At 36.5% G+C, this 27385-nt stretch overlaps 1 protein-coding gene across 1 annotated transcript in view; it reads right to left on the bottom strand.

The window, feature by feature from the left end:
• The window catches only part of KCNK2 (potassium two pore domain channel subfamily K member 2), a 138432-nt gene that overhangs the window by 15016 nt on the left and 96031 nt on the right, over positions 1-27385 (bottom strand). Inside the window, 3 exon segments of the mRNA XM_054397185.1 lie at positions 3056-3195; positions 11316-11502; positions 13531-13691. Coding sequence (XP_054253160.1) covers positions 3056-3195; positions 11316-11502; positions 13531-13691 — 488 coding nt within the window.

Genomic DNA, 27385 nt, shown 5'->3' with positions numbered 1-27385 from the left:
ATCAAACTGCTTAAGTTTTAAGAGTGCTTTAATTATGGTCTTCAAGATTTTACCATAGCCTCTATCACTCAGCAGATTTGAGTATATAACATTTTAATTTCAAAAGCTATCCTTAGGTTATGATGAGGTATCTCCCTGACTGACAAAATGTTTCCTTAAAAGACAGTTCATAACACATACTTAGAAATAGGATTTTCCATTACACTAATTTCTACTATTTGAACTCTAGACAGGTTCCTCTGATGTAATCTGCATCCATAGAGGCTGAACATACCTAACTTTAGCTGACGCAAATTTAACTGAAAAAAAAAAAGACAAGAAATTCAGAACCTCTTCTGGCTTCTGATGGAATAGGAGAGTGGATAACTGCATTTCAACTCAATTCCCTCAGCTTCTTCACCTAAATTTTCCTAGGCAGGTAATACAGATGAGCTAAGAGAGCAGTTTTCAATCATAAAACCGTACCTTTAAAGTGAACATTTAACAACACTTCTGTTCAAACACAGCCAATCTTATAAAAAATGCAATATATTTAGAGCAGTTTCTTCCTACAAGGCATTATTAGGGTAGAATAGAAAGATGAAAAATTATTTCTGGAAGTAGCACAGAAGTTGTGCTATTCCAGAATTCAGTTCTCAAACTGGTTTCCATCATTTTTAAACCTGTAGCATTTTCAAATTGCCATATTCTGTTATAAATTCTCAGACAGGCCTAAGCAAGGGGTTAACACACAAGACACTTGTGTACAGCCAAATCCTGAACACCTGCAACAGCCAAGAGAATCTGGATATATGTGAAGAATGAGGTTTTCCTTTCTGTAGACAAAATTAATATGCTTGTTTAGGCTATAAAGGTAAGAAAAATGGAATGATGAAATAAAGCATACATTCCTGGTGCCTGAGGAAAGAAAGTTTGCTATAATACTGTCCCACATAACCTGGCAAATAGAGTTTTACTTGATAAAAATAGGAATGGATTTAATATGTTAAAGGAATCCATGAGATTGTTCTTGTTTCCTTGCATCTTTTCCAAAGTTAGTCTGTAGTGAAATAGCTTCAGTATAAAATAAATTCAGGATAACATAAAATTAAAACATTCTTAAGATATTATCATTATAATAATATGGTTAATGAAACACTCTAAACAAGATTAAACCCTCAGAGTGCTATGTGCAATTATATAGTCAAGACAACACCTTATTCAGAAATCTCACTGTCCGGATAAGAGAGAATAGTTTGAGATAAGTGAGATTAAAGACCAGATTAATTCTAGGAAGTAGTGTGAAGAACTAAATTGTCACCTGTGTCTGAGGAAATGTTCCAAATCACAGTGCCACAGTCATATGATGTTTTTTCAAGAATTCAGAAACGAGTAACCCAAAGAAACTAAATGCATTTTAGGAAATGGTCCAAGCTGAGAATAGTTAGACACTAAGGGAGTGCACACAGTTAGCACTATGTGTGCTTGTCCTGCTCTTATTTTTTATCTAGTTGAGAGGCAAAAAATGAGCTAGACAGACTTAATTCTGAAATTCAAAATAATGAAGAAAAACCATGCAGGTTAATGGCATTTGAAGTGATCTATTGGTTTTCTAGCTGTCAGTATAAGTCGTGTAGATTGGGTGTTACAGACCCCCTCAGTGCTTTTCCAGAAAACAAAACGGTGATCTTGCAAATGGGAACACTCATGGGATATCTGCTGCTCTGTTTGTATCTGTTTAAGGACACTAGTAAAGCTCATTGTGTAAGGAAAGTTATAAAAATCCTTGAAAATGTACAGAAAAGGGGCACAAGATTATACTCTTTAAATGAAACTGATCAAATAGGTACTTTTTTTTTCGCAGCTTCAGAGCTACGTGCTAATGAAATGCCTGGTAAAAATGTACTTACAACAAACATGCCACAGTGCTATCTACAACTATAAAGTGCTACGAGCATAGCAACCACAATAAAAATGGGCTGCCCATCCCACATGCCTCACAAAGGGGGATTAATCCTGCCCAAGTACCCAGCTCATATCCTCCTGCCTGCTGTCACCATAGCTGCTGCCCTCAGGTCAGAAAACAGCAGGATCTGTAATGAGTGAAGGGATGTAGTTGTAAGCTACCCTTTACAGTATAGTCTTTGTGAACTCAGGGATTGCCAGGATTACATTTAGGCATTGATGTCATGCCCTACAGCTAGGAAAACAATTTAAAACAGTGTAAGTAGTAGGCCACTGCACAGTAACCAACATATTCATTCCATCAAAAAGAAATTAGAGTTTTTATATTTGAGAGAACTGATGCATGCAGATGAACAGGAGTTAAATTAGAAGGAAATAATACGTTGCTTTAAAAAAAAATTCTCAAAATTCCAGTAAAACCTGAACTCTGCTAGCTGCAAAGCAAATTATTTGTCCTCTGATGTATTCAAAACCAGAACATTTTCTTAAATGACAAAATTTCAAGTAAAATGTGGTAGCATCATTGGAATGATAAATACACATTTACAAGTAAAATATATATTTGAACTGAAAGTAATGCACCTGACTACAAATAACTAGGCATGCTGCTGAAGAGACCGTGGTAAAACACACATAGGCATATTCAAATAATTCAATCCAATACCTTCCATGATATGAAACATTTATTTTCTTACCACTACAAAATGATCAGAGGTATCTTGAAAACAAATAATCTGTTATTTAGTATTTTTCTATACATACCTGCATTCCCTATAGAAACAATCAAAGCAGAATTATATTTGCTTCAAAAATTAACAACTGCATTCTACTATCCAGAATAATACTTAGATAATTTTTTGCCTGTAAGTCAGGTGTGATTGTGCATACACAGTGAATTTAATAATACATTTAACCTAATTTTATATGCAGCCATGTAAAAATCACAGTGTGTTTGACTAGACCACAACAAAGTTTGCTGCAGTTCGACCTGCAGTGTATATTTCATACATAAACAGATTTGACCTGTGCTCTAAGCAGCTGTAAGCTCATCTGACTTCTGATCAAAGATTTTTTAAAAGTAGCATCTCTTCCCCTTTCAAAATGTTCTTACCTCTTCCTTTGTCTTTTTTGATATGACTCTTAGCCAGTCTCCAATCATGCTGAGTACAGCTGCAAAGTAAGCAAGCCCAACAAGGATCCAGAACCACACCACTGGCTTGTAAAAATCTAGGTACTCAATATCTGATCCCCCTGAAAAACAAGGTAGTTAAAATTAAATCACACTTAATAATTATAGGTACGGAACTGCTTTAAAATTAATCTCTTTCCATAAAAGAAAACCCAAGCAGTTTATTACAACTTCTATTTTCTTACCCATGCAAAAATTCATAGAGAAACAAAATTTGTGGTTGAATTTATCTAACCAATTACCTAAACACATCCACTCTTGACAACACAGTTTGGAGAATGTGAATTTTAGATAATGATTGCTGATCATTCATAATAATTAGAAAATGAACACAAACTGATTCAAATTCTGATATATCATTATTTTAGGTAATGTCCTTGAGGATATTGAGGACACCCTAAATGAAAGGACTTCCCTCTTGCTCCAAATAACAATGCTGTACTGAATTTCAAATATTGATCTGGAATATGTAATGTGTTCACATCCTGAGAAATGTGATTTTGCATGGACTTTGAAACCCATCATCTCAGTACTTACATTAATTCATTAGCCCTAATAAAGAAGACTATCATGTGCATTAATAAATGTCCATGCTGGGCAGGCAAACATGAACCTCTTCATTGTGCAGAGAAGGAAAACAGCGTGCAAGGACTTGAGCTGAACTGATCATACTCAGAAAAAGGTAGACAAAACACATGCCAGCTGAAGGCAGCCTTTTTGAACTGGTGCACCGGTTCCTTTCTTTATTTCAGTGTTAAAGTATAAAATAATAAATTTTAGATATGTCTGTAATGGAGCTTTCAAGTACAACTAGAGAGAATAGACAATTTATATCTACACACACCAAAAAAAAAAAATTATGTTCATCCAGAGCTCTTGAAAACACAAAATAACTCACATTTCACATTTTGCAGTACAATAAAATAGAAGCCTTAAACTTGCAATTCATCTATCTTAGAACAAATAAAATCAGGCTCCTAATCTGGGTTGCTGCAAATAGAAGCTTGAGGTATGTGGCCACAACGAGTATGTATAGATAAATATTTCTATACCGAAGTTTATGAGATAATTCATCTAATGATTTTACTGGCAACACTGTAAAAAGCATATCTACATGATACATTTGTATGGATTTTCCATAGTATAATTTTGACTTAATAACGCTATCATGTTTAAATTACAAAGCAGATTATTTTAGAAAGCCCTTTAGGAAGCAAAATGCTGAGAAGGCAGAAGCTAAATTTTGTTGGGGTTTTTTTGGCAAAACCAGTTTTGTAGGCCAAGGGACAAAACATTTTTTCAGCTTTGTTTGACCTCAGCCTCAACAGGTTACAACCACAATAAAGAAGAAATATATCTCCCAGCTGGAGCACCCTTAATCTTCAACTAGAAGCCTCACTGACATAACCTTTTACCAAGAGCAGCACAGATTATCGCTGAGATGTTTTGTGGTACAAATTTTATTCAAAGACCCTTGAAATCTATGAGAAACCAAAGAGTATTTCTGTGTCTTCATCACAGGCAAGTGTATTGCTGCTGACACCATTCTTATATCTGCCAACCAAACTGGATTAGAAACACTTGGATTAGAAACACTGTGGCCAGCAGGAACAGGGAGGTGATGGTCCCCCTATACTTGGCACTGGTGTGACCACCCCTCAAATATTATGTTCAGTTCTGGGCCCCTCACTGTAAGAATGACATAGAAGTGATGGAGCATATCCAGAGAAGAGCAACTAGAATCATAGAATCATAGCATCATAGAATCAACCAGGTTGGAAGAGACCTCCAAGATCATCCAGTCCCACTGATCACCCAGCCCTATCCAATCAACTAGACCATGGCACTAAGTGCTTCATCCAGTCTCCTCTTGAACGTCTCCAGTGATGGCGACTCCACCACCTCCCTGGGCAGCCCATTCCAATGGGCAATCACCCTCTCTGTGAAGAGCTTCCTCCTAATATCCAGCCTATACCTCCCCTGGCACAACTTGAAACTGTGTCCTCTTGTTCTGCTGCTGGTTGCCTGGGAGAAGAGACCAACCCCCACCTGCCTACAACCTCCCCTCAGGTAGTTGTAGACAGCAATGAGGTCACCCCTGAGCTTCCTCTTCACCAGGCTAACCAACCCCAGCTCCCTCAGCCTCTCCTCATAGGTTTGTGTTCCAGGCCCCTCACCAGCTTCGTTGCCCTTCTCTGGACACGTTCCAGTACCTCAACATCTCTCTTGAATTGAGGAGCCCAGAACTGGACACAATACTCAAGGTGTGGCCTGAATCAGGTTCATGAAGGGCCTAGGGGACATGTCCTATGAATTGTGGCTGAGGGAGCTGGGGTTGTTCAGCCTGGAGAAAAGGAGGTTGAGGGAGACTTCATCACAACTACTTGAGAGGTTAGAGCAAGGAAGAGGACAGCCTGGTGGCAAGTGACAGGACTAGAAGAAAAAGATGCAGATTGTGCCAGGGGAGGTTTAGGCTGGATACTAGGAAATATTATTTCACTGAAAGGGTTATCAAACATTGGAATGGGCTGTCCATGGCAGTGATGGAGTCTCCATCCCTGGAAGTGTTTAGGAGCAGTTGGACCTGGTGCATAGGGACATGGTTTAGTGGTGAGCTCTCAGTGATGGGCTGGACCAGATGATCTTCAAAGTCTCTTCCAATCAAAGATATCCTGTGATTCTGTAAATTATTTGGGATTTTCAGCACTTCAGAAGGCATTCTTGGCCCCAAACATATATTCCTTACTGAGGTGAAAAGCTCTGTGTTTTAATGAGGAATGGCATTAGAGAAGATTTCAGGGACACATTATAACAGATTCTGGTTCTCATTAAAGGGATCAGGATTTCAAATAAATATATTTAATTTTTTAAAATTTGTTTCATTTATAAAACAAGTACATTTTAAGTAAATAATTTTATTATTGCCATTCTGTTCACCATTCTTTCTACAGTTAACCAACTCAAAATAGAAACATGCAATTATTTCTGAAAAGTTGTCTGGTTTTGTTTGCATTTTTACTTCAAATGTAGAAGCTAAAAATAGAAAGTGCTATTGGCATTGACTATCTCAGTTCCCTACCAGCACAGATTTTTGGGTTGTTCAGAAGCTGGCCCTTCAAACCAGGAAATGTCTATTATTTTTTGTCTGCAGTACAAATTATTCTAGGTACAGATATGTCATGGAATTCAAACACATCTTTAATTGTAAAGTAACAAATGGCTGTCTGTCCTGCCCACTGTGACAAACCTGGCCAAAAGACTTAATCCAGAAACATCATTTGTCCTTGTCCAAAGAAATATGATGGTTCAGATATGCAGTTTGAAAGAAATTACCTCCAAGGACTGCAAACAGGGCCAGAGAACAGCTAGCTTATGTGGAGATGTGGGAAAGAAGCATGCTTGGGACAAGATCTCTTTGCACTAACTCAAAGAGAGAATGCAAGTAGGCCATACAAGTTACTTGATGCCAGTCAGTGAAAAAATGGAGAGCTACTTCAGAATACAAAGCACAGCTTATAAAACACTCCATACACGATGTCCTATGCAGAAATTGAGCAAGACATCACATGCTGACTTGAACTTAAAGTAGGCTGCGTGGTTCACACCAGACAGACCCTATTATGGACGTGAAGTCTTGTGGTGGAAAAGAGCACTTCCAAAAGCCAAAAAAAGACACAAAGCCTGTGGGAGAGTGCACAGCTCTCTTATGGGATGCTTGACACATGCCTCTTGTTCAACATAACAGCAATTTCTTTCTGTAGAGGTCTTTCTGCCAGGTAAGTAATACCACATGGTGAGAGCAGATCAACTGGGCTGCTATGACCACCAGGTGAAGTGTTCCAGTTCAGTGACATTAAATGAGATGAAAATATCTCTGTACCCTACAAACTAAGTCTCAGGACAAGCAACACAGTGCAGACCCAGATATCTGTATTACAGTGGCAGTACATCAAATTCAATTACAGACCAAAAGAGAAAAGAAAAAGTAGGCTAAACATCAGAACTCAAAAATTGAGGGAAAAATGAACAAAAGAAAAAAAGCACACACACACACCCCTGCCAAAAAAAGCCAAGCACAAAAGAGTTAGAATATATTTTTTAAATGAGACCTGCAAAATTCTGTGATTCAATTGGTCTAATTGCAGCATAACCTTGTCCCATTATTAATCCCCACTGTGGAAAAGGCTACTGATGTGTTATTTACATTTCTGACCTCTACTTAATTCAGCCACGTTTTGGGCATCTCATCTAATTTAGGTTTAGATTTGAAAACTGTAAGATAAACTCCCTTAGCAATATGTTCCAATCTGCACTGCTAAGGATTTATCTGCATGTATGAACAATATATTGCCACGTTATGAATATATATACATACCTGAATGCTAGCTTTAGTACCCAATAATATTTCATTATGTTAATCTCTTTTCTTTTCTCTTTCACTGAATATTCATAATAGTGGCTGGATTTTCTTCTGTCATATTAAACTCAATAGTTTCTCTTGAACAACAAAAGGCACGTTTGTCCTGATTTTCACAAGACAGTGCAGGCTCTAGTTCAGTTTCTTTCTTCCTTTTGTGTGTGTGTGAAAAGCTACAACTATGAACTTTTTTTTTTCAGTTAGAAAATGTACTGATTTCCCTACCAAAAAAAAAAAAAAATCAACTTGTCCAAAACTTAGAAAAATCAAACCATTGCATAATACAGAAGAAATATTAAGTTTGGGTTTTGGAGTGCTGTCCGTGCACTACAAGAGCTCTTTCTTTTTTTTCCTCTTTGCATGCCTCTTGAGTGATCTTTTGTTTGCCTTAAGGTTTCTCTTGCTACTGGAAACTGCAGCTGAAATTTCCATAGACTCCAAACAGCAACCTAGATTCTGAGTACAAAAGGGGATGTTTTGGTATTCTAGTTTCTGGGAACAGAGCACCTGGTGTCCAGTACAAATGAGAAGCAATTTGTAGAAAAATTCTTGGAAACTCTACAAGTGTTTCTAATGACGACCAGCATCACGCTATTCAGAAACACCTTCTCCTTTACCTCCTGGAAGTTTCTCAGGGCTTCTCTTCAGCTCTGAGCTGCAGTGGTGCTAGAAAGCAGTGAGCTCCATGTTAGTGAAAAATAACACATATTGTAAGAAATGTTTCTTTTAACCCTAATGCACATTGTGACTATCATGACATTAATATTTAGGGCTTGCAAACACATTTTTTTTTTCTTCTGGAACGACTGTTCCTCCCAGAAAAATTACCAGAATAATTGGTAGTTTTCAAATATTTGGGAATTTTCTGGTTTTGAAGGAACTTTATGATCCCAAACTGACACAATCATCAAATATCCCATGGACTTCCAACATGCTACAAGAATAGCTAGCTTTATTTTTATTTTTACTGGCAAAATGTTCACTCCACTGCAATTGCAAATTGGAGTATCACTGCTTTAGATTTTACTATAATTCTGAATGGAAGAAGAAAGTTTTCACTCTAAATATTGAAGAAGCATGCCTTTCTGATCAGAAAAAAAAAAATCAGAGAAAGAAACAAATTAATACCAGTGTGAGGGTTTTTTTCCCAAACGCATTTCCACCTAGGCACTAAGTGGACTGAAGCATCATTCCGCCTGCTGCATGTGTCATTGTGACAAAACAGAACCACAAACACCATGCTCTAGAGCCACAATTTCAGATGCAAATCCCATATTCTATACAACAACCTCCCCTACAGACTTACATGCCTTAATTCTACATGCTTGTTTGGCCTCTGTTATGGCACTCAGGTTTCCTAAACTTCAAGGAAAGGGTGTTTTAGACGAAGCCTACTACAAAAATATCAGTGGTCCTTAGTGTCTGTGTGGTAGTTATGACTTGCCTAAAAGAGAAACCAAGAAAACCAGAAAATTATAAACACAACTTACTAATTTGCTACTGTGCAAAAGATTCTGCATAATTCCTCAAAATTAACAAGGAAGCCTAGGCCTTAAGACTAATTTTCTCTTGCAGTGTCAGTTTTCTTCAAACAGCCTAGTATTCATGCACACCAGTGGTTGTAAACTTCTATGATGCAGCATAGTCAATGAATATCTTACCTATTTTTCAGATTTGTTTGTTTAATTAGACAATTATGTTCTGGAAGGACAATAAAACAAATGGACCACTTTGAAAAAAATCCTTCAAGTCACTTGCCATAAACCTGCTATGTTAGTCTACACGATGGTGACAATATTGTCAGCTTCATTTCTGACAAAATACAGTCCAGTGACAATTTTATGATGGAGCTACTCATCTAAACATGTTCTCTTGAGTATCATTTCTGCAAGTACAAATCCAAATCCCACACACTGAGACTTTAAGTCAATAGCATATTATAGTACTGATACAAGTCTTCTGCATGCTACTCTAAAAGAAAATAGAAAACATTCATGGCACTTTGTGACATCATGCACTTACAGTGGAACCTCAAAAATAAAAAAAAAAGATACATGAAAGGAACCATACATGACCATAAACTACAGAACAATGTAATCTAAGGGCAATCTGTAGAAAGAGAAAGTGTTTCCTGGTAAAATTAAAAATGAGACATTACAGGGGAAGAAATTTTAATATCAAGTGGTCTGTAAATAGAAGAATCTGTGGAAATTTATGCTAGTAATGATGAAGGTGCTCAGTGTTCTAGTTAGTGCAAAGTGGGCCTTTGCACATAATGCTTTACAGTAAATATAACCAGGCCTTAAGATACTATTATTTTTATTCTCTGACAGACATGCAGTCCTCAGGAATGAAATTCCAAAACACCCAGACTCTTGGCTTAGAAAAAGAATGAATTTTTTATTTGGTGTTAGTTAGAATCTGACTAGAATCACAAATTCCTTAAGACAAAATAGATAGAAGAAAAATAATAATGGGAAAGGGGAAGGGAGAAATCAGTGAGACATATTCAAAAGAAATATGGAAACATCACCCAAAAATTGTTCAAATAAATTTTGTTTCCCATTTTATAGCCCAGTTCTTTAATTTATAAGAATCTTTGGCAACTTCTCACGTGCCCTTTATTTTTTAAACAGCTTGCATGACTTAGTACCTTCAACAGTAAATTTCCTCTATTTTAGCTAGATCTTTTGTGAATATGGCAAAGAGTTCAGACACTTCAAAGGTCTCTGTGGGACTTCACCAATCTGAAAAACTTTTGTCAGGCACAAGACCTGTCATTCTTGCTATCAAGGCAAGGCTATCAAGGCTACAGGTCACTAGGAGAAGCAACCTGAGACCTTCACTTTGGTGCACTTGGATTCATGCAACAGCCACAGGTACAGAGGGAACATGAGAAGGGACCATGCCGGGTAGATACCTACTGGAAGCATTTACTTCCAGCAAAGCAGGTCACTGACAGCAGCCCAGCACTACTGTCTTTAGTTACCTCTGCCTTGCACAGAGTTCAGAGGTGGGAAAGAGGCATCTCATGAGAGATGATGGTGCTGCACGAGGAGAAGCATGAGACCAGGCTGAAGAAAGCAAGTCTCAGAGCACAAAGCTCTGAATTTCTAATCCTCACATCAACACATCACTCACTCAGATCAGCACACTTTCTCAACACAGACAACATAAGAGAAGTGGTGCAACATTTTTAACACCTTTTCAAGAAAAAAAGTCAAAGATACTTGATGCAGAGAAGTAGCCCAAGATTTTTTTTTTTTTTAGATTAGTATGTTAAAGCTATTTGCAACCAATCCGATCTGGGTTAACAGGACCATAAAAGCTGGACACATTAGCTAAAGGTTGTGCTAAACCTTCTCCTAACATTACAAAATGCATACAAAGGGACAAGTGCAATCCAGATGAAAAAAAAAAAAAAACAAACATATTCAGCAAACTAGGACATTGTATTAATTCTTGCATTACACTCAATCTGTAAGAACAAAAGGTCTTCCTAAAAAACAAGTAAAGAATCTTTGAAGAAAAAATCAAGTATGCAGAGACAGGCACCATGCATTTCACTTTCCCATCTCCTATCTCTAGGCTGCCACATCATCTAAGCTGAGGGCAGGCCCCATCATGTGCACTGACACAAGAATGATAAAGGGTAAATTGGAGAAAGAGACTCCACGACATATCTGTCCCAAAATAATGCAAAAATGCAGAACATATATCACTGTGCAAAATATTATGAGATAGAGAGTTATGAGAAAATCTTACCTGCAACATAGTCACCAAATCCAATGGTAGTTAAAGTGATAACCACAAAGTAAATTGCATCTAGTGTATTCCAGCCTTCTATGTGCTTGAATATAACTGCAGGAAGAGCAACAAACAGCACGCAGCCAAACAGTATGAATATAATTGTTGAAATTATGCGAATCTTTGTCTGACTCACATTCCATTTCTGGAAAGGGAAGGGGAAAGAGAGGAAACCCATCATTAATAAAACTGTACCACTGTACATAAGCACCTACCACCCACAGTGACACAGCCTAAGTTGCTCAAGAGGACAGGTTGCTACAATTCTCACACAGGAAAATCAAAGCAGGGTTTCAAAGGGATGTGTTCTTGTATTTAAGTTTAGTGCCAATGAAACCACGCTTTAGAGTCAGCATAACCAAGGTCCAGCTCTGTAACCCAAATCACAGTAACAGTTTGGGTTATTGCAACATGAAATACCCTGCTCTGACACATCAGAATCCCGTTTCTTCTTTTGGATAACTAGTAAACAGAACAAGAGACTGTTCCAGACTGCAACACATAGATCATTGTTTTCATTCAGATATCATGAAATAAAGGCAAGATGCTGTTTTTTATGTTGAACCGTTCTCGTGTAGGGATACATCTATTACCAAAAAAAAAAAAATGGAAATCATTATCTCTATGAGCAAAAGGCTAAGAGACACATGTTAGTGTCAAATCTTTTGTACTTTTAAGGAAAAAAATAAAATTCAGTTATAAAAAACCCAGAAAGGATAAAAATAAAATGTTCCTATGGCCTGTTTTTGCTTTTTTTAGAGAAACCTCAATGGAAATGGGTGTTATTCACTGGTATCTTCTCTGGACTTAAACTGATGTTCCAATGTCATTTCTTAAAAAGCTTTCAGACTTGTATTTTCCTATTGCATGAGACTACTCTGCACAGCCCCAGTTTGCCTTCTTCAAAAATAAAGCCACGACATATACCCTTTCTGCATAGAAAATGTGTCCTGTCCCCAGAATTAGAGATTGTCGTGGGAAAAAATTTTCTTCTAACTCTTGCACTGCTGTTGCAAACAGATATTAAGTCAGGCTGCTTGCTTAGCTGGATATGAGACTTTTTACATCTCAAAAGACAAACAGTACTTCATAAATGATTTTAACATCAGATAATAGCTCTACCTATGCCATTTTACTAAGGGTTAGTAAAACATCTAAATAATTAATTTTATTAAGTTTCACTATCCAGTTTACCCTATGCTTCTAAATTCTCAGAAAATATCCTTTTAGTAACTGCAGTAGTAAAACACAACCTTGAACTTTTCCATACGTGAAACAGAGACCAAGTTAAGCAAATTAAGTTCCTCTGCTAGAATTTAAGGCATTTGGTTGTTAAGGTCTTGTTATGGCTGAATTTTTCAACAGCTGCCTATGCTTCTAGTCTTTTTGTCAAGTGTCTTCCTCTACTGAAGCTGTACCACTTTGCATGAATAATTAAAGACTGGTATCCAAAGACAATGAAGGGCTAAACCTCTAGGCTGTGCTAAACTGTTTAGTCAAAGAGGCTGAAAATGCCTTAAGCTGGAACATCTTACAGCCTAATGAGGAGACCACAAAGGACCAATATCAGAGAAGCACCAACAGGCTCTTTATCATTTGGATTGTCCTCTTTCTGTGAATACCCAAAGCTTTAGTCACCTACAGACCCATACATCTTGAAATGTAGGTGCTTATGTGCTGTAATCATCTCCTCAGGTATGATGGCACCTGAGTAGAGATTTTAAGAATTGTGATTTTAGACTCAGACATTAAATGTCTTCTGTGAAACATCTCAAAACAGCTGCAAGAATTCCCATGTTACCCCTACAGCCCCTCTCAAAACAGCAGCAAGAATTTCCATGTTACCCCTCCAGCCCCCCTCTTCAATCTCTTGAGTCATTGATCTCCTATCACAATCAATAGGAGAACCTTCAAAGACAAGCATTACAGCAAGCACAGGAGTATTATATGTGAAAAATATTTTGGATTTGTTCATAATTACTGTAGGTAATGTTGGGCTGCATCCAATTCTCAATTAGAGGTATTCAGTAACATGTTCAGACTTTGTAAAGATCTTCCTGTCTTTTGCTATACATTTGGTTACAACAATGAGCTACATTCTGTTTTTCAGACTTTGCACTTGTTAACTTCAATGAACAGCATGAAGAACAAAGAAGGCAGTCAGCATACTCACAACAAAGGTATCTTCTACTTTGGCAATTCCTTTTCCAAAGATTGTCCCTAGTTGATCTCCAACACCAGCCAACAGAAAACCAAACAGAGGAATTCCCAATAAGGCATAGATGATACAGAATATCTTTCCACCTTGTGTGCGTGGAGAGATGTTTCCAAAGCCTAAATTACAAACAACTTGAGATGTTTAAGAAGTTACATATATTACATTACACATTTTAAAAGGACTGCAGGAACAGAATGGTTAAAAACAGATCCTCCTAGCTTAACCATATGACACAGCAAATGTAAAAAATAAATGAAGTGCAGGTCAGACAATCTTCTCTGAGTTAAACAATTCACAATTCTGCTACACAATTTACCACCTTACTTTATATTTTATACATACTGCAGAGAAGTAAAACTCTGATAAATTTTTGGGTGTTTGTTGGGGTTTGGGGGGGGCTTCTTTGTTTGTTTGTTTGTTTTTAAATAAATGACAGCTTTTCTTATTTACTACAAGAGGTTAATGCCAATTGGTTAGGCTATGCCTTATCCTCTGCTACTTGCAAATAAAGGTCTACTACTGTACGTGTAACTAGCAGGCTGCTGTACTTGTAAATGAGCTACAATTTCTGTGTTTCAAAGTGAAGCAGCCTGGAAAAAACCAAACAAACAAACAAACAAAACTGTGTGGTAGTTTTAGGCTACGCCTAGGAAAATTTTTCACAGATTGAGTAGGAAAGTAGTAAAATGTAAATAAATTACCATTGGATGTAAAAGGGAAAATAATGATAAGGTCTAAACAATCCCATTGGTTATTTGTGTAAACTAACTTCCTCTTTTTGGTTTCTCTGCTCTGGCAGATGCTAGCTGCTGCTTTTGCTTAGCTGTTGCTGACCTTGAATGCATTCTTGTTGTGACTAAGTACTAACAAACTACTCTCAGCTTTGCTTCTCTTTCTTTTTGCCTTGTACAGGGTGGGAGAAGGGAGCAGGGAGGGTAGCTGTTGGTAACCCCCTGGTTTTGTCCAGGGGGGGGCCTTGTGTTGTTTATAAATTGTAAATATATGTAAATATTGTATATTTTGTACATACTCACTGCATTCCATATTTCTAGATTTTTAGTGTGCTCGTAAGTATAGCTATTTGCTTTCAACTGAGCTGGTCTGGCAATGTTATACTGGGGGGAATTTCAACCCGCCACAACCTGAGATGAGCAAAACAAGGATTTCTATCATAAATGGGACTGCTTTTGGAGTCTTCATTATTTAAAGGTTTGGTTCTTTCAGTGTTGTTAACAAAGCTTAAAGAAAGAGTTTACAGTTCATGGCTCTGTCCCTTTGAAAGTGGAAACCATTTTGTCTTCACTGGCTTGTGTAAAAGAGCACTTTGATATGCCTATGATACCTCAGTTGCTGCTGGTCCACTTAGAATGAAGAAGCTGAAATACAAAGAGCACAGACCTGTGAAATGCCCTCAAATGCATCTCCTAAGATTGGTATCTTAATGATTTGGACAAGATCACACTGGCAGAATCCTACAGACAAGTCTCAAGGGTGTCAGTCCTCAGTTTTAATTCAAAAAGTTTTTCTCTGCAAAAGGATCACTCAAGTTTTCTGGGAGCAGCAGTAGTAAAACCCCAGTATTTTTGACATTGCTCAACTTCTCAGCACAATAACGTGCACTTCAAAGAAGGCCAAGAAAAGTCAGGAAAAGTCTTATTTTCTATGGAGAAATTAAGTCATTTTGTTTTCAGTGGTCATTTTTTTTCTAAATTACTTTGTCACAGAAAAAACACAACTTGTAAATACATTGTTAAAATATTTTCACAAATAAATGAGAAGTATGTTTCTTAGTATCTTGAATGTTGTGGAAGAGATACTTTTCATATACACAAAAATAATTAATTGAAAATTCAAGTTTCCTCTGAAAAAGCTGATACACAAATTTTATCAGCTCTATTGAGAACTCACAATGTAGTTTTCATTTTCACGATATCTTAGAATTATTGCATAATGTGATTATAAGCTTCTCAATATAAAGCACATGTTCGTTGTTTATCAGACTTTTTGTTTAACCATTCTGAGCATTTGGGTGTAACATATAGATTTTTCTCTATGAAACCTATTATTTTTAGATTCTGCTCTCATGTAGGTAAGCTGCACTGAAGATCTGTTGTCTAAACTACTTTTTTTCCTTTCAGTACATGGGAGAAAAAGTTGCCCCTCACTCAACTTCATTGAAATAAAATATAAACCACATTGGGAATATATTTTACGTCTAGATTTTTTTTATAAACAACAAATGTAATGTTGATAAAGTTCAGTTAGATAAAGTTGTATAAAAGTTAGTATTAAAATTTTCCCCAAATCATGACTTTAAAAAAAAAAACAGTCCAAAAGAAAAAGGACACAATTACAGGAAATAGCATCAGTTACAAGTTGTGTAGTCCTCCAACTTTGTAAATTCCATGCACTAGTTTAATGAAAAAAAAATATGACTCAGGCAAGTGGAAAACTCACAGTGCCTTTGGACCAACCTTATATCCTTTCCCTAAACCAGAGCCATGGATAAACTTACTGATTACCATAATTCAGGAAATTTCAGCTACACTTTGTCCCTTCATGCACCAAGCAGAAAAGACCCTTGAGTTTTAAAATAAAATTAGCTCATTACCAACCAAAAAAGGGACAAATAGATCCAACCTACTTTGCGTTCATAAATATTCTTGTTTATGCTTCAACAGGAGCTTGAATAGTTGCCAGGGTGTAATTCCTGAGGGGTCTTAACACAATTCAGGACCAGAGGTCTGGATATATCAGATTAACAAAATTCATACTAGGGGATTTGGGAATGGCTCTCCCTTTTTCATTTTTTTTTCCAAGAATATTTGCTCTCTAAAAGTGGTGTCTTGTAATGGTGACAAAACACCAGCCCAGTGAAACATGTGCCAAACAGGCACCTAGCTTGTTCACCTAGCTTCATAAAGCAAACGGATATTCTCTGTGCATCCCACAGCTATTTCAGAGGCAATTGCTGCTGTGGCATACTTGTCATCTGCTGCTAATTCGCATGAGGACACAAAGTCCCTGTTCAGCTCTGTGTATTCTCCTCCCTAAATCAGTCATGCCTTGCTCAAGAAAAGGATAGCACCTCACTTCTACGCTCACAAATCCTTGCTTTTCATCCTGAAAAATAAGAAGTGCTTTTCTTCCATAAACAGCAAAGAAAGTCTTTTATCGATTACACTTTTTAAAAATCTCACCCATTACTGAACATTACAAACAGGTAGAAGTTTATCTCTGTCTAGATGCTCACTGCGTATAATACAAACCATAGTGCTCTCATGATACACCATGTACTTTAGTGAATGGATTTGCCAAGGGGTTTCCATCACATATTAATCATAGTTTCCTACAGTGTCATGTTTTATAACAGTCTGCTGCTGTACACCACAGCCTACTTTGCGAGTTACACAACTTGTCCTTACATCCTACTCTTGGTTTCTCCAGTGAAAAACTAATCCATAATTTATGTAATAGAAGAGAAAACATATTTATATTTCATATGGCTAGTACAATTCCTGAGGGATTTGTTTCAGGAAAGTACTTTTCCTTTCTTTAAAAACAAAATTAAAGAAGAAAAAATCTGCTACTAGGTAAAACCCAAGAAAAATCTCATTTGGGGCGCTGTGCTTAGAAAGGAGCACATGGCCACAGGAATGCCATCACATATACCTGCATACCACACAGCTCTTCTGCATGTGCAGGGCAGGAACACCTGGCACCTCTGCAGTAGCTTCCTGGCAAAGTGTTGTCACTTCAGAGCTGCCACTTCTGTTCCAGAGGCTGACGTGAGCTCTGTCTATGAATGCCTTGCTTGCTGTGAAACCTCAGGGAATTAGCCACATCACACCATGCTCTCTGCTGTCTCCCCTCTGCCACCTCCAAGCTGCTTGCCTAGAATGGATGGGGATGGCCTAGAAGAGATGGGGATGGCACATGCAGCCTCAGTATCTTCATCACTCTTCACATCCCGAGTCCCATGCAGCATTTCTCTTCCACTGTTACTCCCAAGTTGGTTCCTAGAGCCAGCTGCTTCCCCATTACAACCAACATTTTTTTGAACATGAAAATGAGCAATGCACTTAGTTTAAACTTGCTAGATTTATCTAGAAGTTTCCCTCACAGAGCTTTTAACCAACACTATCTGCAATAAACAGTAGAGTACAAAATTTGACTTGCAGAATGAGACCAGTTTCACCCAAGATAGTGTCAGCACATTTTCAGACTGTCCTTATCTAAGGCACTCTCCCCACTGCACTTTCATAATGAGGAGCATGATTTACTTCCTAGTTTCACCAAATTCCTTTCATGTCCTTGCTAAATGCTTAGCATGCCTTTAATGCCCAAAGGACTTTGCACATTTAGAATATGTTTTCTCTGACAAGCAGCTGTGGATGAGAAATGTATTTCAGAAGGATCTTCCAGTAACTGCTGAATGAACTAAGAATAAAAGGCCATTGTAAGTAGATTGTAACTAATTGGTCCATTCAACAAAATAACATATCCACTCTTTCAGCTCCAAAACCTCCAAGATTCAAATAAGATTCAACCTCAGTTCCTTTGGTAAGCAATAGAGATGGAGGTAAGAGTATGCTAAATTAAAAGGGAGAATAAAAATTATTTTAAAAACATCCAAAGAAACCTAAAACCAACAAGAACAAAAAAAGCAAACCAAGAATTTATGGCAAAACCTTTTTGCATTTTCATATCCTCCCCCCCTTTTTTTTCCCGTTCATTTCTTTGAGGATGAAAGTGCCTGTAACTTTCCCCATGTGAAACAGACTTGCTATTAAGTATAAATTAGTAGCTTTGATAACTACAAATACATTACAGCTTTTGAGCAAAATAATGTTTGAGGTTTCAATTTCTAGTTAGGTTCTTCCTCCCCTGCCCTGATTCTGTGCCAGGACAAACAACATGTCTTATTGCAAATACGGAAGAGCTTAAAATGCTAAAAATTCTCATACAATTGACAAGATACTTTTGCTCAGATGCTGAGACTGTCTTTGCATTCAAACCTTCATAGAAAGGAAGACTGGCAACTCATTAAAAAATAAATAATCTCATTTCTATTTTAAGTGGAGAAAAAAATCTTTTTGCTTTGTAGTTAACTGGTATCTCAGTCTTTCAGAATGCTCTTTTAGATCTGAAATTTCAAAGTGGAGTTAGAACAACAGAGACTCCAAATGAAAATATTTTCACAGAAAATTCCTACACAAAGCAGGGCATCTACTGAAACTAACTGGCTGCAATTAAGTATTTCTCATGTGAGAGAATATAGGTGCTTTTGAGAGTTCTAGGACTAGATTTTGTTTGCAAAATTGACCAGAAAAGAGTGTCACCACTTATGATTCATTTATATGAAATAGCTCAAGTGGTACTGAAACATCTGGGGAAGGTTTGAAATATTTTCTTTCCAAGCAAAAAAAATGTAATTTCAAATACCAGTAAATTTTTTCTCACTCTTTTTGACATAACTCAGATTGCACAAGATATCATTAATAAGGTAGCAAAGAAAGTGAAGTTTATACCAAAATAATGTCATATTCATTGAGATATGAGAAATTACCCTCAGCTATAGGTTTGGGTATATGGGCAATTGATGAAACAGTTCACTAGTTAAAGATAAAGGAGTTGGTGAACATGCACACGCTTAATTACACAAAAAAAAAATTGCAGAAACTTGATACTGAGAAAATTGCATAGACTCATAGAGGAAAGGCTGAGCTCCTGGCTGCTGAATGCATGAGGCTGGAGCCAGGTGTGGCTGCCGTGCCCTCAGCTTCAGCCAGCAGCTGCTGTGTGCAAACCAGCAGCGGTATTGCTGTAGGTTCACATCCACCCTGACTACGCAGCTCAATTACAGTGATTACCCTTTTCAAAGGGCATACATGTATTTTGATACTGAATGTCAAATTGATTTTAAGAGATCAAAAGATGCTTTGTCCAGGCCCTGAGGAGTTATCTGATGAAATCTTTATGAAAGGTACCTCACTGTATTTCCAGATGCTGTTTCCCTTTGGATTGTCACTTGGGCTCAGGAGACTAGCATTTAAATACAAGCCAGCCCATCACTGCCAAGGCAAAGATGCACACTTATTCCTAGATAAACAAGATATTACTTTGAGTATAAATAATGGTCTGGACATAATCATTAAACAAAAAGGCAGTACACCGCATACGGGCTATGTGGAAATCTTTGCATGTGCTGCAGAAATACTAAAACTTGTGCATTTGTGTTCACTGTGTGGAAACATCCAAATTTTCACACTGATTCCTTTTTTTTCCATCTTCTTCTCTTTGTCTCTTGTCCACAGTTTAACATGCCTTTGTTTGCCCATGCCATATAGTTACATATTTACAAATAAATACTTCGTGGACTTTTATGTCTTTGGTTACTACAAGAGCATTTTCAGTCTTCCATGTGACTCACTTCCTAGTACTGCACATTGTGAGGCAGATATATAGAAAATTGCTATTCTCCTTTTTCCAAATAGGTAACTGAACAGAGGGAAGGAAAGTGCAAAATTCTTTATATCATTTAAGTCCATAACGCACACTATTAGGTCCATAACTCCTTGGCTAAGGACTAGACAATCACATTCCATCAACCCTTAACTAGGGAAAGTCTGACATCTGAAGTCCTCAAAGTATCTCAGTCAACCTTCTTCAAGGCCACACAGAAATCTGTTGACTCTCATTCTGTCATGCATGTATATTCCTGAGCATAGTGCAAGAGAATGTGAAGGATGAATAAGGACAAAGACTATTTGCAAAGATGAATACATGAATGTGTTGAGCATAAGTACCCTTTAAATATTTCTCTGTCACATATATACACTAATTCTTTTATATATCTTACAACCTTTGCTCAAAATTGAATTCTTCAATTATCTGAATTCTCTGAGTAGTTTTAGCCCATGATTTAGGATGATACTGTCACGAAGTACTGCTATTTACTTAATATGACTGCTCAGCACAACATTTTGTTTGGTATTATCTGTATTCCAACCTATGAAATTCTGATTGTTAGCACTAACATATCATTCTGTGTCATAGAAATGTCAATATATTATTCTGAAAGTTATAATGTCCTGGCTCAAGCTTGAAAAAATACATTTGATTGTAAAAGCCCTCTCAATTACCAATACTTTCATTTTTCAATTATGAATAATAACAGGAAGCCTAGACTGACTTAAGAAAATGTGTAATATTTGAGAACTGACAAGACAGAGGCTGATCTCCTTTCAGTAGTTTCTTTTCATCTGTGTTCTGTGGGAGCAGTAATCAAATCAATAATACTTTCAAAAGAACAGGCTATAAATATTCATAGAAAAGAAGTTTCCTTCAAGTCAAAGTTCTGTGCTGGAGAGGTGACGGAGCATTGTAAGGGAAGTCTCTGTATGGATATGAAGCTGTTACAGTGTTTAATAACTTACATTTAGTTGCTAAGGCAGTTACTAGGTACTAGGTAACAATTGTTAAAAGACTTTCAAAAGCTTAAACACCAATTCAGACAGCTCTGCCTCCTAGTACAAATTGTTCATTACATTTCATTCAGCTGTCACTTTGCCCAGTGAAAAGTACCTACTTATCAGTGGTAGGACTTCTGTCTCTTTTTCAATTAATTTCTTTTTTGTTGTTGTTATTGATTACATTCATTTTACTTCTAATTCTTTGTCTAACAATACTGAATCAGCTCTAAAATCCCAAAACTCCCACTTGCTTTTTTTCTTTTAGTGAGATTACTCCATGGGTGCAAGATGCCCAGCTAACATCTAGCAAAAACATAATGTACTTCAAAGTAAAAAGTTCACAGTATCATGAAACTTTTACCACCCACATCTTCTTATCAAGAGTAAACACATATCAAATGTGACAAAGCAACAATTGTTCCACACCAAAATCATGGACAATATCAATATGCAGATAAAAATTCACTGATCCAAGTTATCCACAGAAAAATAAGAATTGTGAATTTTAGATGTACTGCCAAAAGCAATCTAAGAATCATATTTCTGATGCTGAGACTTAATAGAAATCTGAAATATTTTTTTCTAGAGTTTCAGTGTTTTCTTTTAATATGTTTCATTTTTGTTCCCTGTCAGTAATTGAGCAAACAGGTTTGGGGATGTTGTTTATAAATAAAGCAATTCTTTGTGCTGGGTAAAGCAAACTCTTGCTGGCCTCTCCATCCCAAGTACAAAGCGATGCCTGTGCTTTCCTGTGGAGTTAAAAGCCTCTTGCCTGCACATGTTTCTGTCTGCCCTACAAATAATAAAATGTAGTAAAAGTGTTAGAAAATTAAAACTGCGTTAGATCTACAACAACAGATGAGATGTGAACAGCTAAAATATGTCAAGACCCCAGTACTTGCCCCTTCTCTCCAGGAGCACTGCTATTCCCAGAGGCAAGGACATCCAGTTTCTCCTGTGAAACACATTCCATGCCAACACAGGTATTCTGTAAACACACCCTGGTTTCAGTAAAGTCATAGATTTAAAACAACAACTAAAAAATCCAATAATCCTGCAACCAGCAGACTCAGATCTTGGATCATGTTAAACTGATACAACTGGCCAAAATGGATGCAGGTACCTTGACTTATTAAGGTGCAATTTTCTTTAAACTTTTCTTCATGCATCACTTTAGGAGACCTTTCACCAACTCAGTGTTCAAAAATGCAGATTTTTTTAGTCTTTTTTTTTTTTTTTTTTACCTCCTGTATGTCTTGTATCAACTCTTACTTATAAGCTACACATACACAGCCCCATGTATCCAGATCATTTACCCTGAAACAGAGATATCACAGACATCCTGGGAAATAGAGAATAGTCCAGGGCAGATGGGACATAAAAAGACTGCCAGGAAAGAGAACCTCCTCTTTTGCACATATTTAAGCACCAATTGCATAACATATATATGTATGTTGTGATAGGACAAGGGGTAATGGTTTTAAATGGTTTTAAACTAAGAGGTAGGTTTAGATTAGATACAAGGAAGAATTTTTTTTACGGTGAGCATGGTGAAACTGAATCAGATTGCTCAGAGATGTGATAGAAGCCCCATCCCTGAAAAATTCAGTGTCAGTTTGGACAGGTCTCTGAGCAACCTGATCTAAAAGTGTCCCTGCTTATTGCTGGGGAATTGGACTAGATTTATAGGTCCCTTCCAACCAAAAGCATTCTATGGTTCTGTGATTTTGCACATTATGTCAAATAATTAAGCATTTTATTACGAATCAAAATGTCTCTCCTGACATATACCAGTATATTTTAGAAACCCAACTTCCTCAAAAGACTTAAGGTTATAAAAGAAAGAAGTTTCTAAACTAAAAAGCTCTAAAAATCTTTATTCATAGCATTATTTTCTTGAAAAAGAAAAGAAGCTAATTTTTTTGTCAGTGCAGCTCACTATCAAATACCTGGAAGTGTGAGGTCATTCTTGTTTTTCTCTTTTTTTCCTTTCTTTTTTTTTTCTTTTTCATGAGAAAATCTTTAAAATTGGGAGTAATGTGGAATTTAAAACCATAAAAAATTAGCCACCACGCATAAACAAGTCCTACTGACTTCACGTTTTGGCTTTATTCAGCAAAGCAAATAATATGCTTAACTTTTAAAATGTTTGACTTATCCCTAATCAGGTAACATTTAAATAGTTGTGAAAACACGTTCATTCCGTCAGCATATATACCAGCAGATGTGAACAAACATATATACTTTGTAAAATGACATTTTTAACAGATTTTTGTTTTCAGTGCTGTCATGATGTGTCAGAAGATCATTCCTGGAAATCATGCTGTCACCAGCTCTTTTAATTTCCCAGAATTTTGCACTATATATCAAAAGCCTTTTGTTATAATATCATTATGCAAGCAACTGAAGAAAGGGCAATTATAAGACTGCAAAAATATTTAAAATCTTACAAAGGAGCAAGAATTAACTTCTGCTTCCACAGTATTCAATTTTTTGTAACCTAGTGTGTGGGTTTTCCCTCTGCAGTGAGAGTGCTTCAGCAGAAGGTAGCGGAAGATGAGCACTCTGTGGCTCACAAGTGTCCTACCAATCCTCAATACACATCCATGTCTACACCCAAGCCACCTGGTGTGAGCTGTAACTGAAGATTCACACTTAATTCTTTGCCAAAAAGAGCAGTATAAAGATGGGGATCTATAGAAAAGAATGAAGATAAGCCTCTCATAAAAGTTTGTGATTCTAACCAGAAGTTCCTAACAGCAGTAAATGAATAGAAAATGGTCTCTGTGGATGCTGTAAGCCATTAGATAGACTGTTGTCAGGCAGTACAAAATAAATTCCAAAATTTACACTTTGAGTACACTGAAATATTTAGATTTACATCCCCAGCTGGCTTTTGAAAGAAACCAGTCTGATTTACAGTGGACAGGAATTTCAGCAAGTTGCAAAATCATAAGCTATCATTTCCTTCCCACCTTTCTTTTAAATACACAGGTTATGATTTTTCTTTCACAAGTAAGAGGAATCCTTTAGAAATCTCTAATTACTTCACTTGCACTTAGGTAAATAATTCAAAATGGGATAAAATACTTCATGAGACAGAGAATAAGGATTTAAGTTTATACAATCTTGCAATTCAGTTCACAAGGGGGAAAAAATCATGAATGTCTGTGTGTGTATAAGTTAGTGTAGACTAAGCCATCTGACTCTACACATGGAGTCTTGCTTAGACCACAGTCTCCTGAAATCAGCTGTGAAATACATTCTCAGTTAGACCTAGAACACCAAGAGTAAAAACTCATTTATTTATTAAGCAAAAGGGAAAATCAAGAGGAAATTACTTGAGAATTTGACCTCTAAAAAACTCAGATCATCAGCTCAAACATTTAATGCACCTCCCTGTCAAGAGGGAGGCTGTGAGGGACGAGGTATGGCCAGTCTCTATCCTGACCTTTCCAAAAGGCCTTAAGGTATTCCCCAACCATAGACCCTTGGAGAAAACTATCAGCCTGCTGTCCTATTTAAATCTAAGTTACTTGAGGTCATTACACATTGGGTAGGGTCAAACTCTTTGTTTCCTCTACCCTTTGGTGTCTGATAGACCATATGAAATGGTATCTCAGGAAAGATAAAAGTTACCAGTGACAAACAGTAAAATGGAGTCAGAAAAGTGAAGAGCATCACCTTTGCAGAGTGCATTTTTATGTCTTTCAGTATAAAAGTTTTAGGATTAATGGATGCAGGTTTGATCTAGTTCCTACTTTGAACAAACATCTTTACCCAAACACCATTTTTAAAACACAGATGCAGTAATTTGATTTTTTCTCTCTCTCAAGAGTCAGTTCATCTTGTAAAAGTAACAGCTCCCTTTTCATCAAAAGTACAATATTTCTCTGAATTGAAAGACAAGAAAATACAGTTACTCAATAAAATAATATTGGGATTTCTCCCCTAAAACATGAAAGCATATAGAGGTATGGACAGCACAGCAGTTATGCAAGCTACAGACAGTAAATCTTAATGACTTTTAAACAGAACTATTCCTCATAGGAGAAGAGGTCAGTTACATTAATTAAAATACACTCCATGCCCTTATTCAACCTTAAAAATTAAAAGATGGAGGCAAGAAAAGTAATATTCTTAATAGTATTTTAGCAGATGATAACATATATTGATATTCATTTCTCTGCTGTTATTACAGCACTCTGAAATGCATTGCAGAAAAGTTAATTAGCCTCACTAAAGGTCAGTACTACTACATCACTATCAGAAATAAGCAACTAGTAACTCAGACTCATCCTTATTTATAGGGAAATTTTCATCAGTGTTTTAGCTGCTGTGAATTCCATATCAGTCACTTCAGTTTGAACTGGCAAATATGCATTCGATTTAAAACTCCCCAGGCTACATTCATTTCATTAAAAAAATCCTGTATAGAGAAAGAAAATTGCACTCACTTTATTTAAGTATATCTTGCCCTCTCACACAGAAAATAATATTTGCCACAAAATATTTAGGAGATTTTTAAGAAATATTCTGCAGCAGTGTTCATAAGCTGTCTTTGAAGATAGGAACTACCATTAAGTCTAAGCACATTTCTACTCCTTTGGGCTTTTAGACACTTACAACACTTGTATATACTGCTTTTCTTCATAAAAATATTTACTAAGTTGTTGTCTGTAAGCATTTCCATCCTGAACAGGTGTTTGTGCTTATTTAGCTCATCACCCTGATGGGGAAGTGTGGAAACCCAGACATTACAAGTCTAGGTTAATACAAGAGTATTACTCATCATACTTTTATCTACCCCTACACAAAGGATTTGTGTAGGAATGCATGATCCTGAAAATCACACCAATATAACTAACACTGTCTGTGTTGAAGGGTTTGTAATAAGCCAAATGCTGTAAATCAGTTTTTCCAATTTTTTTAACAAATAATAACTGTTCATTTTAAAGAACCCTGCATAATAATCACAGAGGAAAAAAAAATACCAATCCATGTTGCCTTCTTTATATTCATCTTGAGCAAGAAAATCATAGTAGCTACCTTATATTCAAATATGCAAACAAAATTGTCTCCTATTTAATTTATATAAAGTATCAGAGAAAGATTACTACTCAAAACATGTAACTCCAGCTGCTCTTGCTTACAGGATCTCCTTTTCCTCAAGCAACCAGAAGAGAATTTAACTGGGATTAGAACAGTGCATGTTTCAAAAAATCCCACTCAAGGCCTAAATTAATTCACACTCCAATTGTCTGGTTCTACTGGACATTATTCAGTCAAGAGAACACCACAATGCACTGGTTATAACATTTTTGTAGCAAGTAATTAAGCTTTCATGAACTTAAGGCTAACTATTTTTAGCTTGTTTTAACCAGAACTTCTTTTTTGGGATCAGAAATATTTGTAAGAGCAATCTGTGTCAGTTTGGTATCTCACAGCTTCATCTGTCAACACAAAGACAGCAAACATATTGGTTGTTGCCATTTTGATTTTTTTCAGAACAGCTCTGTGATTCCTGGTAGAAAACAAACCACTGCAAGAATTATGTTTACACACAAATGAATGAAAGCTAAATTATGTCTATTCACATTCCCAAAAACTCAGTGAGATTCATTAGTGTAAGTCTTTTGATTCCCTTCTTAAAGTGATCATGTACAAATACTATGATATTTATCACCTGGCATTTTTAATTTTTACACAGCGAAAAAGTATCTTCAGGCAATTTTGTATGGCCACTAAGACATTAATGAAACCGTTATTATATTGCAAGTGCTAAAGCTGAATGTTTTTTCCCCCAAATCTGACTACAAAATTAACTGCTTTAGTGGTTCAATATACATTAGCTTCAATCAAAATGATGAAACTCTAAGACCTGAGGGGTTTCTATACTATAGTTCCTGAGATTAATCTAAAGTAGTACTTTAGAATTCAGAGCATAATAAAAGTGTATTGCCATGACACAAAAAAAGGGTGCAGGATTTAAAAGCAAATAATGGCAATAACAGTTCTTCCAGATGGGATTGTGGGCAATTTAAGTTACTTGGTAGGTAAATACTACAGCACTACATATATTAAAATGCATTAAAATTATTAATAATCAGACTAGAAATATTTATTCTAAACAATTTTATGTAAATTTAATTTCCATTCAGTTCTACAGTTCAGAGAGATCAAGACAGATCAAAAATTTTGAACAGAAATAAATTCTTAATGCAATGCCTACAGATTAAACTTATTCTCAAAATAAATACGGTTAAATGCATTTTTGTACTAGAATAAACTGGTTATATGTGCCTTTTAGTTGAAGTCACAGAAGTAGAGCTGAA

This window comes from Indicator indicator, chromosome 2 (assembly GCF_027791375.1).
Source record: "Indicator indicator isolate 239-I01 chromosome 2, UM_Iind_1.1, whole genome shotgun sequence".
NCBI classification, from domain to species: domain Eukaryota; kingdom Metazoa; phylum Chordata; class Aves; order Piciformes; family Indicatoridae; genus Indicator; species Indicator indicator.
This window is presented reverse-complemented; position numbering and strand designations above follow the sequence as displayed.